We start from the raw sequence: 18,742 nt of genomic DNA on the forward strand, positions 1-18,742 counted from the left end.
AGCTGCCTGTAGAAGGTGGAGTTTAAATTGTCTTTTGGGGGTGATGGGGTGGGGGAGGCAATTAGGGTTAAATGAATTATTCATAATGCACTAAACCACCTACTGCCCTCTAAACTGTCTTTTAATTTTTTTCCCATTAAAAATATTTTTATTCTGAACTTGATAAGTATCAACAATCATGAATTTTTCCTCATACAAAAATTATATATGACATTAAATTTTTATTATGTGCAGCTTTTAATAAAGCATATATTACATTTAATATGGTAGTTCCAACATTGCCCTTTATAGTGGGTTGTTCCTGCTCCTCCTCTTCTAATTCATTTAATGTAAGAGTTTCAACAAATTAGATGTCTTTATCTAAAGCTAAATGCTTTAGGATTGTATGACTATAAAGACATTATTTTTAATAAACTTGTATCCAATTATTTTATATTAAATATAGTCACAAGTACTAAGGAAAGGAGAGGAAGTGATTGTTGCCTACTTCCTTAGGGCAAGCAGCAGTTTCTCTTGAGTAACAGAGAATACTTAATTCTGTATTTACTATCCATGTATTTCCTTGGGCACATAAGCCACAAGATTTTTAGTTTTTATTTGTAAAACCATAAAAAATATGGTTTATGGAGAATGATAACATTTCACTCAGCCATCCTTTGTTTTTCTAGCATGTTAATTAAAACTTTTACCATTTTCATTGGCCAATATTATGAGGTTTGACAATGAATTCTATTTCTGACCATCCTAGATCATAAATATTTTTCTTCTCTTTTCACATTATGTTGTATATACCGCTGAGTAGAGTAGTTTTAGTTATTTTGTGAAGAAAATGGGCGACATTTATTTCCTCTTTATCTTTTCATATTTCAAATAATCATGATTTAAACGTTTTTGACAAGTAAAACAATTCTATATGTAAAAGCTTCAGTCTAACTTGAGACTTTATAAACAATTATTTAAACATACTCAAAGACATTTAAAACATATGTCTGTGTATTTAGGCATCTGTATGAGAATATTTAAATGCATCTGAAAGAAATTCTAGTCTTCTACTTAGTATTTCTTCATTACCTTCAGAATAAAACTGAAAACACATATTTTAGAACTATCATGTTTATTTTGCATTTTGTCACTGTTCTTAATTTAAAAAAAACAAAACCAACATTTGGAAATTAGTTACATATCTAGTTCTCAAAGGGAAATAGACTAATCTTGTTGCTTCCTCAAAGTAAAGTTTTCTGCTTTGTAAAAAATACATTTTTGTCATATCACATCCTTTGTCCCCCAGATCATTCAGAAAGAGACTATTTATTCCCAGATCATTCAGAAAGAGTGAGATACTTTAAGGACCTAATTTTTTTCATGAATATATGTATGTTTATATATTCATATATCTATAAGTATTAGGGAGAGGATGGCAAGCCTAAGACCTGATACTCTTAATTGCTTAGGTAAAGAAATTGAAACAACATGGAGAGCATAGATTCAGAATAAAAATAACAAATTTTCCATCAAATTGTAGCAACTTAGAGATGTTTGAACATTGTAACAATAAGATTCATTATTTTTAAAAAATCTTTACAATTCACCCTTAATTGTTGTGAAAATTTGTTATGAAAGGAAGGAGAGAATCATGAAAGAGTGCCATTTTATTCACAGGATATCATAGCCAGGTTGAGGGTTAACCAGATGGAAAACCTTCCTGTTCAGAAAAGAAATAGCACAGTGGGAAAACTGAGTCAAGAGGATCATGCCATTACTTTTAAAATAAGGTCTTCTTCTTAACCACCACTTCATTTATATCCTTTGGTAGTATTTTTCATATAATATTCTCTTTGTGTGACTCATGGCATTTCTTTTGAATGGTACAATAGTAGATTAATAATAGTCAAATAGTTATACCTTAATTCATTTATAACAAGTCAAATTATAATCCAGGAGTGCATATTTCACTGATTACAGATTACAGGCTACAATTCTTTTTCTTATTTCAGTATTAATCAGTTAACAGTAAATAAAAACATTTACCTACAGGGATTTTCCAAACGCCTTCACTCAACATCTTTTCTATTTTAAACACATCCTAGTATAAAAACCTAATTTAAAAATTTTTTAAAATTAAAATACTTAATATCCTCATATTCTTGTACTTAGTTCACACCATCAAAGTGATCTGTGATAGTTCGTTCAGTGCCTAGAATAGCACCGGCCACTATTAAGCTTCTAGATTTACCATATTTGTAAACTAAGTTTCTGTGTAACATCTAAGACAAAATTGATTGTTCTAATAACCTTCAGGGTAGGTGTTACTCAGATAGCACCGAGATCATCAAGGAGCCTTCTGTCTTTGGTTGCATCTCATCAGTGTTACATGCAGGTGTATGTAGATTACCAGAAGCTTCTTCTACAAGATTTCTTCTATCTGCCTGTCTCTACTTGCTCAGTCATCACTCTAGTTCAAAGTTTTGTCATCATGGAAGGTTTTTATCAAGTATTACCTGAGACTTCAAAAATCTTACAGGCTAAGGAATTACAAAGCCTATAAAGAAGCTCCACATAGGGGTTGCTCTTTGTCTTTTTCTTGTTTCTCAGGGAGCTTACTCCAAGTAATGACTCACCTTTTTAAGGAACATGTCAGATCAAACCCAGGAAGGAAGCATACATTTCCCTTTCCCCTACACTCCTTACTCTATCCAGAAGGACTTTATGGCAGAGTTGTACCGTGTTTTGGAAGCTGGAAAAATTGGAATATTTGAGAGTCCAACTGGCACTGTAAGTATGAACTTAAAAGAACGAAGAAGAAATGGGGAGGGAGTGGGGTGAATGAAGCTTGGAGACAAAATTGCTTGATTCTTCCATTTGTTCTCTCATTTTGATTACCAAAATAAGAATAAAAAAACCAAAGAATAAAATAAAAATAAAAAACCCAAAACCAATTTTATCAATTAGCATGTCTGTCTTCTGTGACAAAATACCACTCTGTTTTGGTAACTGTATTTTCTAGTTTGAGATTAGGCAAAGTTGTTTGCCTGTTTTTGTTTTCACTCCCACAGCTATGAACATGGGTATAAGCCCAATAAGAAAAAATTTAGTCTTTGGGAAAGCATGAACTTGAATTCATATTCATGAATCACAGCACTAAGAACTTTTGTCAAGACTTCTTATGCTTTTATCAGCATTGTTTTGATGCTGGGCTGTGTATAAGAAAGATTGGGCTTCTTTATAGGCTATTGTCACCAGGTAGATTGGAAAAGAAACAAAACGTTCAACTAGGTGTTTCAGGGCTTCATTAAAAGGGGGAAGGACTGGAAGGAATTTTACAGTCTCTATCTAAAATTTAATTTTTTTTTCTGTAGGGTAAATCCTTAAGTCTCATTTGTGGGGCCCTTTCTTGGCTTCGGGACTTTGAGCAGAAGAAGCAGCAAGAAGAAGCCCATCTTCTTGACACAGGAATTGCTCCACCAGATTACCTGGAAGAACACCCACCTCACATGTCTACTAATCAGGAGGCTCCAGATGCTCCAAAGTCTACTGGGGAGCCTGATTGGATTGTCCAGTTTGTGCAGAAGAAGGAAGAAAAGGACAGGATAGACAGACTTAGGGTAAAAATTTGGGGATAGTGAGGAAGATAAACATTAAGAGAAGGTAATCATTATTGTGGAATTACTCTAGGCTGAAAAGGATTTCATCTCAGTCTTTTATCTATAGATGCCAATTCAATTTGGTTTATGGACTCCAAGATCCTAGTATCAGTTGATTCTTCATAATACTTCTTAGCTCTCCCATCTTCTGCCCTTAATTAATTATACTCCTCCATTGCTGTGATGTTTGCAGGTTGTCATTAAGCAATAGCATGCAATTTTTTTTCCAGGCAAGATTTTTAACAGTGCTCTATTTGGGAAATGACCTATCCATTTTTCTTGGCAATGTGACTTAGTGGCCATAACTTTAATTAAGGAACAAATCAATTAAGAGAACACAATTGGGGAGAGAAAATGCTGGTGTTTCTTATCATGGGTAGCAGAACTGGAGCTTTGAGAGGTTTAGGAAAGAGCTATAGCTACTTAGCAATTTCAAATATATATTAGAAAAGGTATAGGAGGAGAGAGTGCCTCTTGTGAAGATGACTATGACAAGTTCACAGAAAAAGGTCAAATGTAAGACTCTGTAGGAGCTTCTATTAGACTTCTATATCTTTTAGGATGAACAGATCAAGAAGAAGAAGCGAGAAGAACGTCTCCAACAGTTACGCCACAATGTACATTTAAAATATGCAGCCAAAAGAATGGTGAGTTTAGTATCTTGAAATAGCTTAAATCCAAGTTTTTGCCCTTGTAGTTTGTGAGAACCATATATTCTGTTAAGTAGAAGTGGCCATGATTTCAGTTGCTTTCCCATTATCTGAATTGCTGGACAGTTTAGAATGAAGTATTTATCAAAGAGACTGCTTTCAACCAATGAAGTCTTAAATGTTATCTCTTTATGGCCATTCAATAGAATTCTGTTAGCTTTGGAAAACTAGGGGCTAAAACTCGCCCTCAGAATAGAAGATTGTTCTTCTCTATGTCACACAAGTAGGTTGATATATTCCTAGTAGGGAACATATAAAGTCATCACAGTAGGACCATGTGGCCTGTTTCTGGACACGTGACTCTGTGAGAGACAGAGTAGAATTTTAAGAGGTAAAAAACAAAACCAGTGCCCAAAATGAAATTGAACCCCAAACTCCAGGATTGTCTTATTGCTGAAGGTTCCTTCTTCTCCTACTTATGATGCAGAGACAGGAAGAAGAAGAGATGGAGCGCCTGTTGCACCTCAGCAAGGAGATGTTAGCAGCAGCTGGGAGTGGACAGCCAGAAGAAGAACTCTGCAAGGAAGAAGAGCTGCTGCTTGCTGAATATGAAAGTGATGAGGACAAAAAAACAGTCAGTGGGTGAGATACTGTTTCCTCACCTTAAGTTACATTCCTCATAAGGAACTAAGCACTCATAAGGACCCAGGTCTTTTAACTCTCCTCTTTTCTTTGACTTTTGACTCCTGCTTCAGCTTTTGGGGACAAGTGGTTACCAATGCTGTCTCATAAAGAAAAAAAAAGATTGTATTTCCTTCCAGTTTGTTATCTTATATGACTTTCTTTGCTTCCTGCTTTACTCTTTATAAAGAAGGAATGTGATCAAAACTAGTAATCTGTTACTGAAGCTGTCTGTTCCCATGCCATTCATTTTCTTTTCTTTCTTCACTCAGACCCCAGTCACTAACCTTATATTGGTTTTTTTTTCCTTTTAGGATCTATCCTTAAGGTTGAAAATTTGCATTCTCTCTCCAGCTCAATCACTCCTCTTTTCCCTTCATATTTCCTGAATTTTCTGTATTTGTACACCAAACTCTGTGTATGTTCAGCCTTTCTTTGTCCAGTTCAATTAAAATGAATTTCATATGACTCATGTCTCTTCCCTTTCCTTCTTATATACTCCCGTTCTGTGAGATAGTAGGTTCTAACCCTTTTTCCTCCTTCCCTATTTTATTCTTTTCCCCTTCCCCTTTCTTTCTTTCCTTAAAAATCCATAAAATCAAGGGGAAAAAAATCCTCAGGCATGTGATATTCCTTAACTCCCTCTCTGATGCTTGGAAACAATAGAGTTATAAAAGGGACAGTTGTCTCTTCTCCCTCGATTATGAATGAAAAAGCATTATTAATCGCTTAGCATATGCAAAGCACTGTGCTGGGAATACCATGAAAAAAGCAAGACATTTTTTTATTTCAGATGACTCACTTTAGGAAAAAAACAGTTCATTAACATTTAGTCCTTTCCAATCAGTCATATATTTACTTTTCTACCCCTTGGCTTCTGGGTGTGCAATTCATTTTTTGCCTAATTCTGATCTTATCAGGAATGTTTGAAAGATTTTTCATCTCTTAAAGGTCCATGCTTCTCTGTAGGATTATATTAAGTCTCTTTGGGTAAATTTATCCTTCACCTTTTGTAAAATGATATACCTCTTTTTTATTTTCTCTGTCTTCTCTCACTTGGTGATCTCATCAGCTTCCTTTGATTCCATTACCATCTCTCTGTAGATGATTCCCAGATTTATCCATCCAGCTGTAGTCTCTTTACTGAGCTCTTATCCTGTATCACCACTTATTAAGTATATGAAATTTGATGTACTGTAAACATGTGAAACTTAACACATCCCAAAATAATGCCATGTCACTGTCACCCCTCCTCCTTTGCCCTGAAATCCAGTGCCACATTCAGTGGTTTCTCTAAAACATCTCTCCCATGCATCTCTTTGTGTTCAGGCCCTTGTTGAAGGAGCATAGCTTCTAAGGGGAGATAGCACTAGGGAAGTCCCCTCTCCCCCTTAGGGTGCTTCTGTCCTAACAATCTGTCAGTGATGCTAAAGTCTTCTGGCCTTAGGATAGTCCAGGTCTGCTGGTCAGTTCTACTCCTGAGATTCCTCTCCTCAATTCTACCTCTGGGCCACAAACTGAGTATATATGACATAAAGAACTGGATAAAAGTGTTTTCTTTCTCCGGGTGCTTTGCTAAGTCCTTTTGGAACTTTGTGTTAAATTACAATAAACTTTGCCCCTTGACTTGAATGTGGCGCAGATTCTTTTGAGATGCCTCACGACACCAGTCTGAAACCTCCAGTCTTTTGGGGTCTCTTTCCAACCACAACATTGTCACTACTAGATTGTACTATTGCAGTGGCCTTATAGTGACTCACTACCCTTAGTCTCCCCACTCCAGCTGCTGCATGGAGTACCGTAGGGCACAGACCAGTTTTACACAGTGGTTGCTGTTTAATAACGCCTAGATTCTGCTGTGTGGGTTGAATCCCAAGATTATTGGATAAAAACCAGTTCCATTGTTGTCAATATCAATTTTACAAATGATTATTTTTCATTAACCCTGAACAATTTTATCATTGCTCTGAGGTTAATAAAGCTTATTTTAAAAATTCTGTTCTTTGTTTATCTCCTATATAAAGTGATTATAAAGGGAATTTTTACTTAATAGCTCACAGTATAGTAATTTATAGTTTCTATAAAGTATTCTCCATACAACAGCTCGATGACATTAGTAGTGGAAGTATTATTCCTATTTTAGAGATGAAGAAACTGAGGCTAAAAAAAATTAAGTGGCTTGTCCATAGTCACAGGACTAGTAATTGTCAGAGCCAAGTCCAGTGTTGATGCCATATGGTGTAGCCACTGCTTGTGGCAGAGAATTTTCAATGATCAGGAATGTAATATTTGCTCTGAGGAAACACTGAGAGGGTTGTTGCTTCCTTGTTGATTGGGAAAACTAAATGAGTAATTCTCAAGGGCCAAAGAATTTGAACACAAGTATTCTAACTGCCAGTTAAGGATGTGGATTGGTTATGCCCTACAACTTTCTTCAAAGTGTTAACATCTTCTCATGTTCAATTTTTTCCAAAAGTATGGAGGTTAAGCTAAGTAGTTTTAAAAAAAAATTGAAATTTGTCTATCTAGGTGTGCTTCTTAATCAGAACAAAGTTTTTCCCTAATGGGTCCTTTGTATTATAAAGTGTATTTTTATCTCCTTTCACCCAGTATTTGTCCTGCTGACTTTTTATTATCTTCTGAAGCAAAGTTTTATCTACATTTTCCTTCCTTCTGCCCTTCTAATGTTCATTCAAGTAAATATTTCTTTCTTTTTGTGTGTATTTTTCTCCTCTGTTATTCAGAGCCCATGAAGAAGATGAGGAAGATCTAGAAGAGGAGCATGTAACTAAGGTGAGACTCTGTTACATTTTGGGGATTTTTTTTTTTAATTCGCAGTACCTAGCTGGTTCTGGATAAGAAAAGGAAGAATCAAGTCAGCTTCCTTTTGTTTTTTAAAAAAATTTTATTGCTCTCTTTTGCTTTTACATCACTTTTCATTTTCCCATTATGTCCATTCCCTAGTCAGAGAGCTAACCTGTATAACCAAAAAAAAAAAAAAAAGAAGAAGAAGAAGAAGGAAGGAAGGAAAGAGGGAGGGAAGGAGGAAGGGAAAGAGGGAGGGAGTGTTAATAAAATGGACCAACCTATCAACTGAGACAGTATATGCAAGGTTCTGTACGTAGTTTTCCTCATTCCTGCAGAAAAGGAAAAGAAGGTATATTTTTATTTCAATTGTGTGCTAAACAAAGTATTATATTTTTGATCATAGAGGTAATAAGGAGCTATTGTAATTTACAGAAAAAAGGTAATGACATCACACTGTGCTTCAGGAAAATCACTTTGACATCTAATTCTAGCATGGTTAGAAGTGGAAAAGGATATGGGACAAGGAGACTAACCAGAGGACTAATGTTATAGTTCTGGCATAAATGATGAGAGCCAGTGTCATTAATGGTGACTCTGAATAGAGGGAAATGCTAATGGGACATAGATTAGAGAGTTTGGGGAAGATAGAAATGACAAGACTTGACATAAGGTAATAATGGTAATAATGGTAAAATAAAATATAATGGTAAGCTTGAGTAAGAAGTCAAGGATGACACTGAGGTTCTGATTTTCAGGGACTGGGAGAATAGTGATACTTTCAACATTAATGGGAAAATTGGGAAGAAGGAAAGCTGGGATGCAGGGAGGGAGAGATAATAGTTTTATTTTGGTCATGTTGAATTTGAGATGTCCACAAGGCAGTTGGTGATGTGTAAGTAATTCAGGAAAGAAATATACAGCTGGATTTAAAAAAAAAAAAAAAGAATCAGGGAATTATTTCCTTAGAGATGACAATTATATTCGTTGGAGTTGATGATATTAATAAGTGAGACTGTGCAAAAGACCCAAAATAAAGCCTTGGGGGACACACTCTGTTAATGAATAAGAACAAAAGAGACATCTAAGAATAATACGGTTTTTGTGATTTGTTGTGGTTTGGCATAATATAAGTGATGAGGTCAAGGAAGTTGAATGTAGAAGGTATTTTAGTGTTGAATTGATTTACCAAGGGAAGGAAACCAGTGAAGGGATGATGACTTGGGAAAGACTTGAAAGGTGAAAAGAATATTGGAAGTCTTGTTGAGGATGAAGGACAAGATTGGGGGTCATAAGGTATTCACTTTTTATAATTTTAATTATTGTTTTCTGTTCACATGACTGTATATTATTTTCTTATCTTTTTTACTTCACTTTGCAGAACTTTTAAATTCCTCTATTTATCCCCATAGTATCCATCATCCTTTTGGTGCAGTAGTATTTAATCATATATAATGGCTATCTAGTTTGTTTCTGATTTTTTTGTTACTACGAACAAAATACTACTATAAACATTTTCATGTATATTTTAGTTTTTTATGGTCTGATATTTACAATCAGATCACATACTCATTTTAAGCTTTTTGTGGTACATTTCGTAAAATCCAGTTTCTGCTTTCCAGTTTTCCCAGAAACGCTGATCAAATAGATTTCTTCCTCAAGAATTTTTGTTTTGGCTTTATTAACACTAAATAACATAATTATTTCTGAGTTCTCCTTATCCTTTTGACCGATCTGCATTTATATAACTGGTACCAAATAGCTTTGATAATTTTCTTCACAATTGATTTGAGGCTAATTTTGAGTATTCTTCTCCTTCATTCTTACTCCCCCCCCCCCCAGTATTTTCGTTGAGATTTGAAATCTTTACTTCTTCCAAATGAACTTTGTTATTATTTTCTCTCTCTAGAAAATGTTTTTTTGATAATTTGATCAATGTAATACAAAATCTGTTTATTTATATAGCATTATGTGTCTTGTTTTTAATGTTTTAATTATGTTTTTAATATGATTAGCTACATTATTTTCTTGATGCTAAACATCCTTGTATCACAAGTTGATCATAAAAATATTGGATATATTGTTGTAGTCTTGTTGCTAAAATTTTATTTAAATTTTAGAATTGATATTCTTTATTATTATTGATCTATTTAAATTTTTTAATCCTTTCCTGCTTTAACAATTGATATATTTGTAAAAGAAGTTTTATAGTATTTTCTTGCTCAATTTCTGACAATAGATTGTGGAATATAGATATTAATTATTCTCTGAAAGTTTTGTAGAGTTTGCCTCTAAACTCATGTAGATCAGTATTTTATCCACTTCTGATACTTACTTTGGTGACTCAATTTCATTACATGGCATATAGTGAGCACTTAAAGGCTTTGTTGCCTTTTTCTGAAGTTGTATTGTTTGAAATTTTTATTTCATGTTCTGCTAATTTGGTTATGTTACATATTTTAAACTCTCAGTTTTGCTAGCGTATGGTTATTTATAATAGGTTTTGATGATATTTTTATTTCTTCTTTTGTTAATTTTAAAATGCTGTTAATTTGATTTTCTTTATTTTTTAAATTAAATCAGCCAAAAGTTTTATTTTTTGTGTCATTTTTAAAGAATAAATTTTAAGTTTTGTTTATTAATGCCATAATCATTTTGATTTCCAGTTTATATCTTTTCCTTCAGTTTTTAATATTTCCTTTTTAGGGCTTTTGTTAGATTTGTCCATGTGTTGATTTTCTTAATTTTTAAAAATTGAATATTAAATTCATTAATACTTTCTTTTCTGATTTGATAATGTATGTTCCCAGATATATTTCCTCAGAGGATTTGTTAAGCTTCTTTTACTGAGACTTTCTAATATTTTCTAATGTCCTTATTATTCTCTTTCACACTTCTTTGATGCATTTGTGTCAGTATTTATTTAAGCCTATATTTTTAGCGTATGTTTTTAATTACTACTTTTATTATGTTAAAAATGCATTTGCTTTTAAAAATTCTTTCAATTTCATCTGAGGCTGATGAATGAATTGAAGCAAATTTGGATTATTTTCATTAAAAATGGCTGAGTAACTTTTTCTCAAAGATTTGCAAAAAACTTTAAGATTGTAAATTTGGCCTTAGGACTTTTATTTTAGTCATGTCTGACTCATTGTGACCCTATTTAGGATTTTCTTGGTAGAGATACTGGAGTGGTTTGCAATTTCCTTTTCCAGATCATTTTACAGATGAGGAACTGAATTAAGCAAGGTTAAATGACTTGCCCAGGATCACTTAGCTAGTATATATTTGAGGTCAGACTTGAACTCAGGGAAATGAGTCTTACTGACTCCAGGCTTTCTTTATCCTGTGCTACTTAGCTGCCCAGGAGGACCTTTGAACATTATTTAATTGAACCTCCTCACTTTACAGGCCTCGAAGTTGAGGCCCTGAGAGGTCAGTGGCTGCCCAGGGTCACTCTGGTAAGTGGCGGAGCTTCAAGCTCGGTTCCCCAGCTCTGCAGCCGCTGCTCCTCCAAGGGCACCGTGGGCCTCCTTGTTATCCCTTTGTATCCCTGGGCCTCCTGCCCTATGATGCAGTGATGGGAAAATCAGCTCGAGGTGCCACAGTCAGTTGTTTGAAATCCACCCTTTGTCTCCAATCAGATTTATTACTGCAGTCGAACCCACTCTCAGCTGACGCAGTTTGTGCACGAGGTGCAGAAGAGCCCCTTCGGCAAGGAGACGCGCCTCGTCTCCCTCGGTTCCCGGCAGGTGGGTGCAAGATGAGCGGCCTGGGCCCGGCCTGCGGCCTCCCTGCCACTGTTGGAAATGGCCTCCCCAGACTCCCCGACAGCCGCTCGGTCCTCTGTGCCCGGGAGTGCCCACGCGCCTCTCCTTCTCTCTCGTAGAACCTTTGTGTGAATGAAGAGGTGAAGCGCCTGGGCTCGGCCACCCTCATCAACGACCGCTGTCTGGAGATGCAGAAAAGCAAGCACGGTAATTCTTCCCGAGCCTGCGCCGTGGGGGGCCGTCGGCACCAAGGACTTGTTGTTCTATGGTGGGTACCTGGAGGGAAGGCGAGGCGGGCGGGGGCCTGAGAGAAAGAGGGCGCCTCATCGTGCGACCCCTAACCTCCATTGCCACCCCCACCTCCCTCAGCCCCCAGATAGGAAAGTCAGCCAGAGAACAGCCCTTGGCCTCCAGAGGGCGTCCTCTCCAGGAAGTGCCCTTGCTTTCTGGGTAGGACCAAGTCAGTCATTCAGTCAGCAGACATTTATTAAGTACTTACTGCATGCCAGGCCCTATGCTAAGTATTTGCACAACAGTCCTTGGCTCAGAGAATTCAGATCCCAGTGCTGGGAGATAGTCTGTCTGCAAATAACTGGGCGTATACAGTATATGTACAGAACAGCTCTAAATTAATCTGGCAGTGAAGAGAATTGATGGTTAGGGGGATTGGGAAAGGCCTCCTGCCAAAAGTGAGATTTGAATTGAATTTTAAGGGAAATTAGGGAAAGTAAGAGGCAAAGACAAGAGAACAGAATATTCCAGACCTGGAAGAAGGTAAAGCAAAGGTAGAAGAGGTGGAATTTGTGAGTAAGCCCTTGTTGCTGAATTATAGAATATGTGAAAGGGAGAAATAAGGTCAAAAGGGGCCAAACTGTAAACAGCTTTGTGTGTCTAACAGGACTTTATAATTTGATCCTGTAGGTAATAGAGAGCCACTGGAGTTCTTTGAGCAGAGGTTTGAAATGTTCAGATGTGTGCTTTAGAAAAGAATCATCGTGGCAGCCAAGTAGATGATGGATTGGAATGAAGAGAGATGTGACACAGGGACTAATTAAAAAGGATATTATGGTTGCCCAGATCTGAGGTGGCAAAGGCATAATAATAGGGTTGTGGCCATTGAGTGGAGAGAAGTAACTACAAATGAGAGACACATGGGGGTAGGAGTTAGAAGATTGGATATGGGGCAAGCAAGGATGAGGAACTGAGAATAGTCTTGAAGGCCCTGTGGTTACTAGGAGGATGCTGGGGCCTTCAATCGCAATGGGAGAATTCGGGGGGGGGGGGGATGGGGGGGGAGGTACGGAGATAGCTCATGAGTTTTGGGCCATGTTGAGTTTGAGATGTCTAAGAGACTCTAGGAAAGGTGTACCTGTTCCAGCAGAGAATCTAGGGCTGGGAGACATCAGTCTGCCCATAGATGCTGATAGGATTGCCCACTGAGTCAGCCATGGGAGGGAAGACATTAGTGAATTGTGGGCATGAGAGAAGGAATACACAGAAAGCATGGAGAAGTAGGAGAGCTGAGAGAGCAAAAGCATGTGAAAACCCAGAAAGAATGCAGAGCATGGAACCATAAGCAGCATCCCATGCTGCACCCAGCGAGGGGCAATGAGAATGGAGAAAAATGAGTGAGAGTTTATAGGACCAGCAAATTTGGCTCAGCAGTTCTTGCTTTACATAAATTTATATTGCAAATTTAAGTTCACGTAAATAATTTTGAAAGAAAAACACATTCCAAAAAACAAAACAAAAACTTCTCTGACCTTCACTCTGCACTGTCCCCTCCTACCCCTTGGCTTGGCATTTCACAGCCTCTCACTCCCTCTCTCCCACTCTTCCCCTACAAAAAAAAAGTTTTAACAAAACCATTCTCCAAGGGACTGTGGAAGAATAGACACAAGGGAGACTACTTTAGCTGGATCTGGGGCTTGACCTGAGACTTCTGGTGGGGCCCTAGAGAGAAGGCCTTTGCCTTGCTCTTCCCACTTGCTCATGTGTCTGGTCAGCGTCTCTCTTCTGTACACTCTAGTAGCATGTGATTGCCCTGGACCCCACATATCACCTATTTCTGTGGTTTGCCCTCTTGTATCTGCCTTCCCCCATGTGTCCACCTCACCCTGTGGTGGTCTTCCTCTAGGTCCCAGTCAGGCCCTTATGTTACTGGCTTTACCCATTTCCTTACCCCTTCCTCCCCAGCTCAAACTCATAACCCTCCTACTCTTACTGCTCTGTCCTTGGCTCCCACCTGTCCTTGAACTAGGTGCAGGCTCCCTCCATGGGTAGGTGCACAATCCCTTTCCTGTCTCCCTTTCCCAACTCTTCAGGCAATTTTGCATTATATAAAAATTGCTTTATATGCTGGTCTGCCAACTAGTCCACTTTTTGTAGAGTTGTGCAGAACGGTCCACCTGTCACTTTACATAGACTTCTGTGGAATGGCTCACTTCTGAGAAATGCTATGATTATTTGTTAAGAAGGCTTTCTTTTTTTCTTTTCCCAGTGAAAGTGGAGAGGAGAGGTTGGGAAGGGGTAGATAGAGTTGCAAAAAAAAAAGAGAAAAGGAAGAGAGGGTCATTGAGGCAGCTTAAAAAAAAAATTATAGAGAAAGGAACAAGCCAATGCCAGAAAAAAAGCACAGAATAGCTTTGGAAACTTCAGGTTGAATTTATCATATGCTTAAAAAGCAAACTTGAAAAAAATGGAGATTTGCGTTTTTTGAATAGTCCTCTTTTTCTCTTTCACCACATGTATGAAAATGCCTTTTTTGTTTGGTTTTTGTACCCTAAGTCCAGCCTCAGATTGAGTCTTTGAATAACTTTGAAATCTTTACTGTTTTTTGTGTTGGCTTTTCTCTGGCTACAGGGACATTCTGGAACTCCGAGGCCCTGTCTCGAAGGAGTCAAGGACTGGGGATGCACTTCTGGATCTTCCCTAAAAGAGCCAGCCCTGCCTCCTCTTTCAAGTTTAATTGTCCACTTCTTTTTCTGCTTGTGTTACCCTTTTTGTCTTCCTCTGTTCAGAGAAGAAGAATAAAGATGACGAAAAGGCAAAGAAAAGGAAAACGGAAACTCGTACTTCCTGCCCCTTCTACAACTATGAGCAGATGCAGTTTCTTCGTGATGAGGTTCTCATGGAAGTGAAAGATATTGAGCAGCTGGTGGTGCTGGGGAAGGAGACTCAAGCTTGCCCCTACTATGGAAGCCGATTTGCCATTCCCTCAGCCCAGGTGAGCACTCTGAAGGAGGTGGTTTGTTCCTCCTTTAGCCCAGGCCACAAGGCCTATAGCCACCGGCTTGCCTTTTCTATTTAGTTTTCACTAATCTTTTGATTTTCAGCTACTTGTCTGTCACATACCTTTTGGGTTAGGTGTTTTCCTGATTAAGAAAATTCTAAATAAAACAGACTGATAAAGATTATGTCAGCATGAATTGGACTCTCACATATCATTGTGGTTATGTACGGGCTCCTCTCTGAGCCTGTTTCCTATGAAACAGGAAAAAAACCCACATAATCTCTAGCCCTTTGACTATCTTCATTGTAATAGGAGTCCAGCTATTTCTGTGTGAAAGCCACTGTTTCTGAAAGGAAAATATTTATTAAATAATAATTTAAAATCTTGCCTTACATATTTATAGACATATTTTTGAAGCATCAGTATTACTACCTTTTGTGGCTTAATACTCAGAGATAATAAGTAAGATGGGTTATTATTTTTCTGTATTCTGCATGTAGGGAAACCGAAGCAATGAAAGTTTTAAGTGGTTTTTCTGATGTCTTATAGAATGTTAGTAGTAGAACCAGGTTTAAAAATAGCCCTTTTGATTGTTTCTTCACACATTTTCTGTTGTTAACCTAGTTAGAGCTTCTATTGCTACAGGACTCAGGAGATATACCTACACATGGATGTGTTCCATACAGGAAAAAAAAAAATGTTAGTTCATTCTCCTGCTTGTCTAGGGCCCTAGGAATTTAGAATTTGATGCATTTGAGTGAATTCTACTGACTATTAATATAATGTGTATCTCTCTAACCCAAAGCTGGTGGTACTCCCTTACCAAATGCTGCTGCATGCAGCTACCCGCCATGCTGCAGGCATTAAACTTGAGGGACAAGTGGTGATCATTGATGAAGCCCACAATCTGATTGATTCTATCACGAGCATCCACAGTGCTGAAGTTAATGGTTCCCAGGTGAGTTGGCAAATGGCAATGTCATAAGGATGTATTGCCTTTCTCAGAAGTGTGAGGAAGGGGATGCAGGAAGTCATTTGGCAAATGGAGAGATATTATATTTGAATTATATATATTTTGAATAAAATCCTCCCACCTTTTCAAAGCCATGGAGCTGTTTGGTCCGTGGTCATAACACAGATGAAATGTCTTTTTGTCCTTATTTCTTCTATAATATAATGGGAGCTCTTAAATTCTTCATTACCACATAGGAAATGTTCCATGATTGCAAGCAAAGATGTTTTGTTCAACAAAGATATGTTGAAGGAAGAATACAGAGGACATCTTGACTGAAAATTTCCTTCTATATCTTTTATAATACTGACATAAGAGAAGGATGTCTTCATCTTCTAGGGACCACCATACTTTTTTCCTGACCAAGCATAAGTTACCAGGGTGTGCTACTGTCTTCTTGGGTCCCAGATTCCTGATTTTGAAGCTAACTCAGTTCAACAAGCATTATTTACATTGCTACTGTGTCCTGGGTACTGGAGATAATAACATTAAACAAAACAAAAAATTCCTGCCCTCAAGAAACTACATTTTATTGGGGATATGCAATATGTGATAGATAAGTAGGTTCATGATAATTTAATGATAAAGAATACTAAAAACTACGGGTCTTTGTTGGATCTCAGGTGATCATTCAGTAGAAAATCTTTAATTTAGGACTTACTGAGGGTGGGAAGGGGAAAAGGGAACATGCTTTATTGAGCATCTATTATGTGTCAGATACTTTATTTTATCCTCATGACCCTGGGAAAGTAGGTACTATTATCCTCATCCCCATTTTATAGTTGAGGAACCTGAGGCAACTTATGTCACATAGTAGATGTCTAAGACCAGATTGGAACTTGGGTCTTCTGATTCTAGGCCCTGCACTCTGTCCTTGGGCCGCGTCAGCTTCCACTGTTTAATGGTCACCTAGGCCTGAGCTCTGCTCCTGTGTCACCAGCTGAATGTTAGATATTTTGAACTTGATGTCTGGTATTTCTCTCTTAACTCGCCATGTCCAAAACACAACTTGTTCTCCTTCTCCAGCAACCTGTGCCTCCTCTAGACTTCCTTCTGCCTGTCCGGCAGCCCTGGAGAATCTTCACTTCCTCATTCTCACTTCATTTAACTAATCCGTTGCTCGACAGTGTAATTTCTATCTCTAGGGCATCTGTTGTATCTCCCCCACCTATGACCTAAGTCTTCACGGTCTCTTGCCTGAACCATTGAAATAACCTTGTAGTTGGTTGTCAGGGACCTGCCTCAGATCCCCGCTCTTCTAACACTTTGTTCACTTAGTTACCAAAGTCAGTTTCCTAATGTGCAGAGCTGACCATGTCATACATCAAATGTCCTGTTACCTCCAGTGCCCGGCTCATTGGCAGATAGTGCTTTGGAACCATCCTGCATCCAGGCCTGCTGCTTCTTTTCTCTTTTCTGTACTCATGTGAATTCCTGACTGTCATACTTAAGGCCTGGTTGGAAATTTCACTTTTCTATGAATGCCTCAGCCTTGAACCAGGTCCTTCTTTCACAGCCATTTTCTCTGTTCACTCCTAGCTCTGCCAGGCTCACTCTCAGCTGTCCCAATACATGGAGCGATACAGGTGAGCTTCTTCCTGAGATATAAATGGAGATTATACAAAGACTTGGGCTTCTCCTAAGTTTTAGCTTCTACAAGTTGAAAGACTTTTAGGTATATTTCTCTCATGCAGCCCTGGAGCAGAACCTTTACTGAGTTAATAAGTGGAATGAGTCCCATCACAGACTTATAGTTCATCTCATTACTAAGCTACTGATTAATTAAGTTCTTAGATAATGGGGGGCCAGCTTTTTCCATGGTAAAAGCTTCAGACAAAAGGAATTTGCTGAGGAGCCAGAGAAGTAGGGCTGGGAATATGGGTGCATTATTTTAAAGGTACTTGATATTCATTGGCTTTTTTATAGGAAATTTTTGAAGGCCAAGAACCTGATGTACATCAAACAAATTTTATATTTGCTGGAGAAATTTGTGACTGTTCTGGGTGGTAAGAGACATTCTAACCTCATCTAATCTAAACTTCTAAAGCAGCTAATCATTTTTTTAACTCTATCATGACATGTTCCCCCAGCATATTGTCCACATCATGCTTGAGACAAGCATTCTAGACTCCTGGGCTCTGTTGATTTTATAATTGATTGATTATGGTCACAGGGTTTGTTCTTTAGTTCTTCTTGTCCTTCTGTAAAATAAGATTATCCCTTTTCTCACTCTGCTTTAAAGGAATGTTGTATAACAAAGAAAAAAAAATCTAACAATCTGTGCATTCCTATAGGGAACATGGCTTACTGGGTTTTGTGTGTGTGTATGCACATACACATGTTCTTGCATGAACACATGTGTGTTGGTTCACTTTACTGTCTGAGCATTTGGGTGAATTGGAGCAATGGAGAGTAACAGTCTCATTATGTCATGGCTTGATTTTTCACCCTCTCCTCCCCTCCAGGAAATGTGAAACAGAATCCCAACACGCAGAACCTCTGTCAAACAGGTAAGAATGTGACTAGCTGAACTGGGTATAAAGAGAATTTCAAAACTTTGAAGCTGAGATCTGCCGAACTCAGAAATACTAGGAATCTTCATTTTCTTTGTTCTTAGGGACTGAGCTGAAGACCATCAATGACTTCCTGTTTCAGAGTCAGATTGACAATATCAACCTTTTCAAGGTAGAGTTTATGTATATGCCAGGTGTGTCCATCTATAGAATTTCTGTGATCTTTTGACACTCTATTCAGTCATTCATGAAACTTCAATCAGTTCTCATTTATGTGCAAATAAATCATTGTCCTAAATTCTCTGAAAGAGATTTTGTACTGAAATAGTTTATGGTCTAGATAGGAAGACATAATAAATATGTTAAAAATGGATGAAGAACACTTAAAAGTAGCATATCAGCAAATGCAGAGTATATAACCAAGGATGCCAAAAGTAT

At 37.7% G+C, this 18,742-nt stretch overlaps 1 protein-coding gene across 1 annotated transcript in view; it reads left to right on the plus strand.

Moving 5' to 3' along the window:
• Nucleotides 1–18,742, plus strand: part of DDX11 (DEAD/H-box helicase 11) — a 33,915-nt gene that overhangs the window by 5,910 nt on the left and 9,263 nt on the right. Inside the window, exons 2-14 of the mRNA XM_051963509.1 lie at nt 2,593–2,772; nt 3,357–3,602; nt 4,202–4,288; nt 4,779–4,933; nt 7,717–7,765; nt 11,422–11,529; nt 11,667–11,754; nt 14,568–14,773; nt 15,585–15,737; nt 17,331–17,377; nt 17,718–17,797; nt 18,257–18,301; nt 18,409–18,476. Coding sequence (XP_051819469.1) covers nt 2,632–2,772; nt 3,357–3,602; nt 4,202–4,288; nt 4,779–4,933; nt 7,717–7,765; nt 11,422–11,529; nt 11,667–11,754; nt 14,568–14,773; nt 15,585–15,737; nt 17,331–17,377; nt 17,718–17,797; nt 18,257–18,301; nt 18,409–18,476 — 1,473 coding nt within the window. The 5' untranslated portion in view covers nt 2,593–2,631. The remainder of the gene's footprint in view (nt 1–2,592; nt 2,773–3,356; nt 3,603–4,201; nt 4,289–4,778; nt 4,934–7,716; nt 7,766–11,421; nt 11,530–11,666; nt 11,755–14,567; nt 14,774–15,584; nt 15,738–17,330; nt 17,378–17,717; nt 17,798–18,256; nt 18,302–18,408; nt 18,477–18,742) is intronic.

Source organism: Antechinus flavipes, chromosome 5, assembly GCF_016432865.1.
Source record: "Antechinus flavipes isolate AdamAnt ecotype Samford, QLD, Australia chromosome 5, AdamAnt_v2, whole genome shotgun sequence".
Lineage (NCBI taxonomy): Eukaryota > Metazoa > Chordata > Mammalia > Dasyuromorphia > Dasyuridae > Antechinus > Antechinus flavipes.